Here is a 10,761-nt window from a genome sequence, read left to right on the forward strand (position 1 = left end):
GGACTATCATCGCAGCTGCTAATCGTACTCTCGGCTTCCTAAAACGTCATCTGCGCAACACACCCCGCCATGTAAAATTATTAGCATATCAGTCCCTCGTAAGAAGCAAGCTTGAATATGCATCGTCAATTTGGAGCCCACAACACGCGTATCTCATTGCTGCACTCGAATCACTTCAAAACCGTGCTACTAGATTCATTCATTCCTCATATGCCTATCACATTAGCGTGTCATCTTTAAAAGAAGAAATTGGCCTGTCCCCTCTATCTTCCCGCCGCCGCAGTGCCACCCTTTGCTTGTTTCATAAACTTTTTCACAGTCCACTTGCGATCGAACCTTACATTCTCCCCCCATTTCGCAGGTCATATCGCATTGGCCATGTCTTTCAAGTTGCCCGTCAACGTTCCCGCACCGTTACTTTTGCTGCCTCATTTTTTCTTCGTGCAGCAAAAGACTGGAATGACCTCCCCCACCATATTGCAGCAATCACCTGTCCATCAACATTTATGCATAGCGTCACAAGCCATTTTTCAAACTAATTCATGGCTTTTTTTGTACGTTTTTTGTAACCCCACCCCTTATGTAATGTCCCCCTGGGGACCTTTAAGGTAATAAAATGAAATGAAATGAAATGAAACCTGACAGCCACAGTAGTGCAGTAGAATTATCAGAACTTTCTTTATTTGAATGAGTATCTTTGTAGGATGCAGCAATTAGTTTTGAAACGAGATATTCAGCAACTTTTGATAGTGAATTCTCGAATGTAGTATGAGTGGAATACCAAAGGTATTAAATTTCTATTTAAATTTTTTAACACTTCACACACTTTTACCTTGGATAATTTTTCTGGTGACACTTAAGGAAAAAATACTGGAAGATGGTGCTTATTTCCAGCTCCATAAGAAACGATCACAGTCACTCTAGCAAATGTCTTGACAAGGCTAGTTGGAACATTAAACCTCATGGGTTATTATAATAAGGCTAATTGTGAGTAAAGATTTAAAAAAAAAGAGTGAGGAAAGTGAGGAAGATGAGAGTACTATGTTTCTAATTGTTCTTTCTATTTATTCGTCTTTTCAAAAATCTTTTAGATACAACAGCGTGCCATGATAGTAAGGCAAGTCAAAATATGGTCCAGGGTGTCATTGTTGCTGCTTTCAAGCATTCATCTGGCTTGGAACTTATCTGTATATGAAGTGTGAATTTTTGCAAGCATTGAGACACGAGCACATCTGAATGTCCTTTCTTTTTATGGCGAAGAAATGATCAGTGTACTTTCGGCCAGTATTATCCGTCCGGGTAGAGTTTGAACAAGTGACTTTTTCTAATACTTGTCATTTAGGAAGACCAAACATTTTGTTGGGAAAACTGCACACATATATTGCATTGCCACTGAAAGTTTTGGATTTCAGTTGTGTTTTGCATAGTTGATTCCTATGTTGTACCACTTTGAATCAGATGGATCACAATCGGAGAGAAGCTGCTACATTTCCAACCACTTGTTATGCAGGGCTGACCTACGCGAACACCTGAAGTCTGCTCCAAAGCCAGCACCAGTTCCAGACTTGATTGCTGCACCTCCAGCAGTGTCAGCAAAGAAGTCTGCTTCATCAAGCAGTGATTCCACTAGTAGTTCAAGTAGTAGTGACTCCAGTAGTGACTCGGACAGTGAATCCAGCAGTTGAATGGGTGAAATGTACATATCACACACTCTCACTTAATAAGACTTTTGAAATAACCTGTATTTTAATTTAAGATATGGCATGGTTGAGCAGTGCCTTAAAGTTGAAAAGTTGTATATGAATGTTTGAGATTATCTGTAGTGGCAAGAAAGTTGATGGTGGTGTGAGTTCCCCCACAATCCTTTCTAAAAATTTTACTGGTCAGCTGTCAAGATTTTTTCCATTGCATTGGGATTCTGGCCTTGTTTGGGAGGGATGCTTTTAACTTTTTGTATATATGTATGCTGCTTCATCACTGATGGGCATGGGCACTGCATTACTCGCGCAGGTAATCTTCAGTATAGAATAATGGAATGTGTAGCACCCCAGCACCACAACAGGTACTGCCTCTGACTCGCGTCCAAATGACATTTTTTATATAACAAACGACTGTATTTAAAAGCAATGATGGGGTGGGAGGGGGCAGTGATGTGTAATGATCCAGTCACCTCGACGTGTACAATAGTGGTATTATGACGAGTGCCACTGCAAAATTGACCATTAGGGAGTTTTCGAATAGGGGCCCCAAAGAAGTGGCGTCAAGGCCACTGCACATGCACATAATCCAATCTGCATTTCGGTTTCGTGTTAGGGACGCTATTTCCATAGCTGCTAACTATTCCAATTTTTCGTAAAATGTACGAACTATGACTGCGCTTACGATTTTATGAATCTTGCCTGAAATTTTACGAAAAATATTTTATTTCCATAAAAAAATCAAATTTGTAAAATAGCGTGGCCTCTGCGATTGGCTATGGTGTATTGCCATAGCTAGTCGTGGATGCCACAAAAATGGCATTGTTCTATATTCCGCCACCTAAAGAGATCAATATGTATTGGTGTTACCATCACCACATACCTGCCAAGTATCCCGCATTGTCCGGGAGACTTTCAGATTTCAACCGTTTCTTCAGTTTGTACAGTTACCAATGAAAATCTCCCGGAAAGTGAAATTTGTGTGCAAGATCTGGCCACATTGACAAAAATGCAGGTCAGTCCGTCTGGGCTTTTTGCGAGCCCACCGCATTTTATTAACGAATTCAAGAAGTGTTCATCTAAGCGTACAGTATAGTCTCAGTGATGTGGAACCACAGCAGATATTAAATTCATGAAATTCCCCAGCCAAATTGATGTGTCCATTAGGTGGAAATTTGAATGTTCCGAACACTTTTCTTAATCGCGGCATGTGATATGAACTTGAGTACCGAAACCGTCGGCAAAACATGATTATGCCTGTCCCCCCCCCCCCCCCCCCCCCCCCCCCACTCACTTGGCCGTTTTACGAATTTCTCTGTTGCCAGGTTGACAGGTATGTATTTCTCGAATTTAGCGGGAGCCCCAAAGCCTGCCCCAAAAGCTTTGCATCAGACACATGACGGCAACGATCGAAGTGAAGGGGCAGTGTCCAAAGCGCCGCAGACCCTATTCAAAAACTCTTCGCTGCTGCTTTACCCAAAGTGGGCACACTCAAAAGGATTTGGGGCCCGAAGCTTTTGGGGCCCCTGTTTGAAAACTCCTTACTGTGTTTCTGGTGATTGTTGCAAAACCTCTGTTCATTGTTCAGCTTGCTCAAATGTCGCTTATTTTGAGGAAGCTGCATGATATCTTGTTTAGTGGTGTTCTAAGCTAACAGCAATCTGTTAGGAAAGAACATGCGAGAGTACACCATTGCGATTCATGCGGTATATTTTCACGGTGCAGTTTGCTTCGCTTTAGCCATGAAAGAACTTGGCATTTGCCAAACGTTCACTAGTTTACATTGTGAAAGTGGTGGGTGTTGTTGTGTATGTGTGTCGCAGTGACATTCATTTTAGGGCTTTTGTGTGTATGTGTGTGCGTGTTGATAAAGCATCAAAGAACTTGGGACTACATGGAAGGATGTGTCACTCATCTAGTTTTATTAGGTAGCATTATTGTCTGGCACTTGGTATATTTGTTGGACAAGTGATCACACTTTGTTGTATGTAATGTGACTTCACATATGTACGAAAAGTGTCCTGTAATTATTGTAAAACAGTCGCATTTAACTATTGTTTCTCTGTATTTTGGATGTGAATATAAAGGTTTGGAGACTGGAAACTTGTCGAATGTCCAGGATTAGATGCGCTTTAATGGATGTCCCAATGAAATATATTGATCAATAAATGTAAATTTTCTTTCTTGAGTTAAATGCAGATATCTGTCTTCCAAAAGGCTTTGTCATTGAGCTTCCACATAATAAACATGCTGAATCGGTAAGTTACATTTCCCTGGCCTTGCGCACTGCAGCATCCACATGTGTGGGCAAAACATAACTAACTTCAGTGTTAATGGCCAAAGTTTTTTAAGTTTAGTTTCCTGAGGTATCCATGTTTGTGGACGTCAAAGAGAATTCATGTAAGAAGCTCATACAAAGCCGAATGTTAGTAGGACTTGTTCATTGCAGTGTGGCTCTGTACAAAACATCGGTAATATAGTTAAATACACCTTTTAGAAGTTAAGTTTTAAATTTATTTCTTTTACTCTGGAGGGGAATGAAGTGATGAAGACATACATGCCCTACATTTTGAGCTCACTAGCAGAAGCGAATGTGGCTCTTTGGAGAATACGGACAACCAGCACGTTAAAACAGTCAACACGCACAGGTCTCTTGAACAGTGCTACTGCTGAAGATGAAAGCATTCATTTTGAACATAATCATGAATAAATTGGTAATGGTCAGCAATCATTACAATGACGAACACGGTGAAGTACAGCTGTTGGCAAGCAAATGGGCCTTGATTAGTGGTAACGGTGGTTGTGATAAAAGCATTGAACGTGAGGTGTTGATGATGGCAAGAACAAACAATTGTTATGAAAGTGTTTAATCAAGAGTCATTAGTAAGCAGCCACATGAATGTGTATTATGGTGTAATTAACATTGCTCTGAACTGATTGGATGATAATGAATAATGCATTGAAAGCAGAGTTGTCTGCAGGGCAAAGTTCCCATGTACATTGAAGAAGGATCATGGACATTGTAGAGCTGGCTTTCCCAGAGTCCACGTATGAAGACACTTGTTTTCTTCTACAACTAAAGCTAAATTCACCAGGTTCTCAGTTTATTCCTACTTTTGTATGTTTTTATTTTGTAAATGCAAAAAAAAAAAACTTGCACAGCTGGGTTGGCTGTGGGATACCAACGGTTGATGTAAAGGTACAGTGTTCTGTGTAGTCTTAGTCTTTTATGCTCACTTCAAATATGTAATCAGTTCTATAGTAAGTTACTTAATTTTCACTTTTCACCATGACAATGTGTAAATATTATTTTTGGACACGCTTCTAAATTTTTATGGTTCTGAGCCACTAATGGCTTATATTGCTCTACATTTACTGTAGAATGCAAATAGATTGATATGCGGGGTTTAACGTCCCAAAACCACCATATGATTATGAGAGACGCCGTAGTGGAGGGCTCCGGAAATTTCGACCACCTGGGGTTCTTTAACGAGCACCCAAATCTGAGTACATGGGCCTACAATATTTCCGCCTCCATCGGAAATGCAGCCGCCGCAGCCGGGATTTGAACCCGCGACCTGCGGATCAGCAGCCGAGTACCTTAGCCACTAGACCACCGCGGCGGGGCTGTAGAATGCAAATAAGCAACCAGAAAGTGCATATAAGACATTTTAATAGACAAACAACATTGTAACGTGCAAAGTCTGGGAATGCTCATACCATACTAATTGCTTACTTTAGGTTTGTAATAATAAGCAATATCAAGTTGTAAAAGAGAGAGTTCCACTCTTCACATTTTAAGAAACATGTGGGCAAAGTTTCATCTCTATCTTGCTATCGGAAGTACTAAAAACATGTCAAAACCCAAATTGCCCTAAATTGTATCTAGAAAAACCCATTTTAAAGGTATAAATGAAGGCTTGTCTATGCAGAAAAGATACGATGGAACTTCGATTATATGTCCCCTGGTTTCACGACGAGCCTCATTTTATGATGGTCATTTTATGATGGTCATTTTATGATGGTTTGGTCATGGCAACATCGCAATATATATAATGTATTAAAAACCTTGGTTATACGACGTAGCTTTACGCTCACCCCGCATCTTACGATGACTCTCTAATTCAGTTCGGAAAAAGAAAAATTTCCGAGAAAAAGTCCGAAAAGGAAAAAAAAAAAATTAAAAATTTTCTCGTAGAATAAAAAGATGATTCTCCTGGAAGTTTATGCGCATCTACATACGCATCGATCATGTGTGTATGTATTCAGAGTCGTTACCTAGTCAAGGTCCATTTATATAGAGTGGCTTCAGCTGGCCGAAAAGCTGATATTTTTATATTTTTGGTCCATGGAAACCTTGGTTTCCTGCCTTTGTCATACTCTCAGTAACATGCCTGCGCACGTATAAGGGTGCGACGATGCTGTTATCACCGTGCGAAATTACTTTCACTTGATGTAAATGTTTATGGTAAGAGCAAGACACCACTAGTCGCACTTCACGAGGGAACAAATTACAATGAGCACTGCTCAGTCGCGCACGAAGACATTCTACAAAAACTCGTGGTCTGTCGCCTTTATGTGATAGGGTTGGCACCACAAAACACCTATACTGGCACGGCGCCCGACTCTTCTGACGGGAGGCTGTTGGCAACATAGTTTCATGTTCATGCGCGCGTTGGATTAGATTTTTTTTAAGGCTGCGAATAAGTATTTGCTCACATTTTCCTTCAATTAAGTAATGCTGCCTTTAGCTGGCACTGGCAAGAATAATTTAATCTGCCTTTCTTGCAGAAGTGCAAGGTCATGCCGTGGGCTTATTCAGACAGCCTTTACCCGTTTTTTTGGCAAGGCTGAGTGTCACTGCCCATAATCTTAGTTGTTTAGTATACGACAATTTTGTGTGGTCCCCTGAAAGTCGTATAATCGGGGTTTCACTTAATGTTTTTTCAAGCGATTTCTTTCATCATAAAAGCTCGGAAATAATGGTTATTTTGAGCATGTGGTTTTAGTTAACCGCTCATGCGAAATGCAATGGCAAGCACCGAGGTGACAATTTCCAGGGTACTTTATAGACAATAAGCTCATTTTAGTCTTTAGCGGCCTTCTGTGCTCTTAAGCAATTTTACCCTACTTTGAGTTTAATTACAATCTTCATTTTTTTGCTGTAAAAGTAGAGAAACTATACTTGTGGAAACAAATAAAAACAAAAGATGTGTAATTTTTGTAAAAAAAAAAAAACATTTTTCTACCAATCTCCCCACAGTGGTCTAGTGGCTAAGGCACTCTGCTCCTGACTTGCAGGTTGCGGGATCGAATCCCAGCTGCGGCAGCCACAATCTCAATGGAGGTGAAAGTGCTTGCGGCCCGTGTGCTTAGATTTAGGTGCACGTTAAATAAACCCAGGTGGTCAAGATTTCGGAGCCCAACAATACGGCGTCTCTCATAATCATATGATGGTTTTGGAACGTTAAACCCCAACAGTTATATTATTATGACTCTCATCTCCCCTTAATAAACCATATTTCTACGGGATGTAAATTGACTGTCATTGACTGGCTGCCACTTATGCCAGCAGTAGACGGACTGCTCGAGCAGATTGGTGCCTTGAAGAGTGTTCTTTCCGCCGTGACTCAAACACGTGCTGGAGGCAGCATCGCCAAAAGACTTAGGAGCAATCTGAATAGCAAACACTTTTGTGCCAAGGCGCTATTGTGAAGAATGCTGGGGAGCTATTCTCACGTCCAATTCGTCATGTCCAATTTGTCCTCCCCTGATTGGCTGGAGCTGCCGAGCAGTGCACCGCCTGTTTCCGGTCTTTCTTCCACAACGTCATTTTGACACTGTGAAGCTTTCACAACTTTCGTCATAAATGAGAAAGACGGAATGCGTTTCCCCGCAACGAATGCTGTCCCTAGAGATCTGCTTTTGGACGCACATCTCTGGGGCTGTGCATGGACTCTAATCACGTTAGCCCTTGAATTAGGTTCAACGCGGCCATTCGCCTGGCGCCCCTGAAAGGTCTGTACGCATTCTCTGCATTGCTCTTCAATTATCTCAACACGTTCAAATGCACTTTCATAAACGTCAAGTTGGTTTAAAAGACCTGTTACTCTACATTTTTTCCACTTAGTTTTCTTTTATGCTGGGAATGTGCTGGCGGGTTCGGTACGCCCATAGAGTTTCCTAAAATTAACTAGAGGAGACTCTGGCCGACCAATCATTCAGCGACCATGAAAATGATGAGTAGTACACTGATTAACTTAATCTTCGTACTTGCGGGTGGCTAATCACCCTTGTAACTCTGTTAATTGTCGAGTTTCGGTTTGTTTAAAAGAAAAATATTAACCCTTTTGAACTTCGTGACCCAGTTTGAAATAAGCCTAAATTTTAAGCTGGTGAAACGCAACTGCTGAAGATTTGCCGATTGTTCCATGACAAAGCTGCTTCAAGACGCGCAAAGCCAGAAGGAATGTACAGTACAAAGACTAGGCAAATCCGAGTACTACCCATCATTCCAATGCTCGCTGAAGCGCCACGAGTTGCAGCACCCATATACACTACCACCAGAGTCCCCTCTAGTGTATATATAGTAAACTCAATGGGTGTGCTGATGTGGTCAAGTGCGTCTTGACGTCACGACTCACCGCTTTTTTTTTTTTTTTTTCATAACTTAATGCACTCCGGCGAATTGCACACCACCAGAATAGCTCCACTGGTGAACTTCTTACAAGGTTCCTAAAACTGTATCATGGAACTGAACCCCGCTTCACATTCTTTATGATGAATTGGCAATGCTGTTAAAAAATTTCTTGGGAAGTCTTTCAAGGACCGAACTCTTTTAGGCTAAGTTGGGCATTCAGCTTGCATTCAATGATGTTGAGTCCTCTTGAAACTGAAAACAAAATGCATAGGTAGGAGCAGACACAGAGGAAACTATAAAAACCTGGAATGCTGCAGAGAAAGCTACATTCTGGCTAGGAGCAAAATCTTTCCACATACCTGTTAAAGTATGATACCACCTTGAATAAGAAAAAAAGCTAGAGCTGTGCAAATAGCAAAATTTTGGGTGCAGATGAAATATTTGTAGAATAATTCCTGAATTTTGGGTCCAGAACAGCATTGATTGAGCCCTCACCTTTGCCGCATTTATTATCTCTACATTAGAACCAACGTTGTCTTTTGTCAATACATTTGCAACTGAAGCAGGTCCTGAAAGGCAGCTTGCTGTAATACAGCAGTGTGATGGGGTGAAGCAGAATAAAAATCCGAAGGGGCCACTGTCAATTGGATGTTGACTGTGTTTGTCTTGGCGAAGTTTGAATAGTTATAATAGTATAATTTCAGTGCGAATTGAATAGCTACCAGTATTTAAAAAATATTTGAAATTTTGAATATTCACACACTCTTAAAGAAACATCGAAATAAAAGCTTGCAACACGTTAGCAGAACCTCAAAATCTTTGAAATACGAAGTCTTTCTTCAGCACCAAAGGCTTTAAAATCTTTATTGCATTTCTTGAGGACAACTGGTCTTAGAGCACAGTGTAATAAAGTAATTTAGGAGTGGACACTTTCAGGCCGCCGCGACGGAGACTGCGTGCGCTGGCTGCATTGTGCCTCAAAATCGAAGGGTTGCTGGGGGGGGGGGGGGGGGGGGCATAGGGGTCTAGAGGAACTTAAGTGCTGAGCATTATCTGGACACACCGTGAGGCCGAGTGCCCTCACTTAAACTATTTTTCTTACACCATGTTTTAGAAATAGACATTAACCAATCATAATTTTTTCTTTTCTATCTCTTTTGTAACATCTTTCTTTTATCATCTTTTTTTCCCCTTACCCCTTCTCCCAGTACAGGGCAACCAGCCTGTCAGAGTACTGGCTAACCTCCCTGTCTTTCTGCATTTTTCTTCCTTCTTTTTTTCTCTTGCTTGGTCTTCAAGCCATCAAGAAGTTGCAAATAAAAGAATCAATTATAATACATTTAGAGTGGCATGCATATAGTAGTTGATTAAGGATAGCGTTCCTGCCAAAAACAGAGTAATTTTGGAACATTGCAGCCAACCAGTCAGTACAAACATATAATGCTGAACCAGTTTTTTCATAAGGCCTCAGATCGAATTTGATTGCCAGAGTTTGCATAATACCAGTCAAGCTTCAAATGGTCAAACCTAGTTAATATGTACAGTCCAGCTTCATTTCATCATAAATCTTTTTTTGAAAAGTTCACACGAGAAGACACCTATGCATGGCATGTGAATTTGAAACTTGCACGTAGCATCAGTGTAGTCAACTAGCACCATGAGCAACATCCTAGTACATTTAAACCCTTTTATAAGAGGCACGCTGCGGGGAGCGATTCTTGTCATTTGTATGAGATGTCTCTTATAAGCAGGGTGCCAGGTATGCATTTTCTTAATAATCAGTGTTTTACTGTAGGCACACTATTGTCTCTTATACTCATTTATCTCTTAATCAACTGTAACATACTTATCAATATGCAGTTAACTTTGACATTTCGTATTTGCAGGTGTTCTTTCTATGCTTTGTATTGGAATGTGTCGATGCGCACCAGTCATAGTGGGGCAGAGGACATGCGAATGCATTGACTGATATGACATAACATGGAAACAGTGTGTTTTATCTGCAAATAATAATAAATATGGCTACTTAGCACACTAAAACAGATGTTAAAGGTAACTATCAAGTATTCATGGCACCAACTTGAAAAAATTTTGTCACCAGATGGTAGTCATAAAGTAGCCAGTTTGGTGCGAAGTAACTACCAACAGCAACCTGGCCTGCTGTCAGGGGGTCATCAAGACCATGCGGAGCGCTTTGCGGCTGAGGAGCGATCATCAAAGCGTGTGCGTCTAGATACAGAGCGAAGCTCCCCGAATGTGGAAGGTACCAATGATCAAGCTAAAAAGAAAGTGGCTGAAACAGAGCAGGGGATTAAAGATGCTGAATTGTTGATCCAGCAGGGCATGAAGGTGAAAAACTTCTTTGACATTGAGAGCGGGCAAGCAGTGATTGCTCAAGCATGACAAAATATAGGAGAAGAGTGG

At 41.0% G+C, this 10,761-nt stretch overlaps 1 protein-coding gene across 3 annotated transcripts in view; it reads left to right on the forward strand.

Annotated features, from left to right (window-relative positions):
• Positions 1–1,774, forward strand: part of ncm (pre-mRNA-splicing factor nucampholin) — a 97,921-nt gene extending 96,147 nt beyond the window's left edge. For all 3 annotated transcript variants that reach the window (XM_075876883.1, XM_075876884.1, XM_075876885.1), the window contains one exon: positions 1,511–1,774. In XM_075876883.1, the coding sequence (XP_075732998.1) occupies positions 1,511–1,685 (175 nt within the window). In that variant the 3' untranslated portion in view covers positions 1,686–1,774. The remainder of the gene's footprint in view (positions 1–1,510) is intronic.
• Positions 1,775–10,761: the final 8,987 nt, after the last annotated feature.

The sequence above is a fragment of the Rhipicephalus microplus genome, chromosome X (assembly GCF_043290135.1).
Source record: "Rhipicephalus microplus isolate Deutch F79 chromosome X, USDA_Rmic, whole genome shotgun sequence".
Classification (NCBI taxonomy): Eukaryota; Metazoa; Arthropoda; class Arachnida; order Ixodida; family Ixodidae; genus Rhipicephalus; species Rhipicephalus microplus.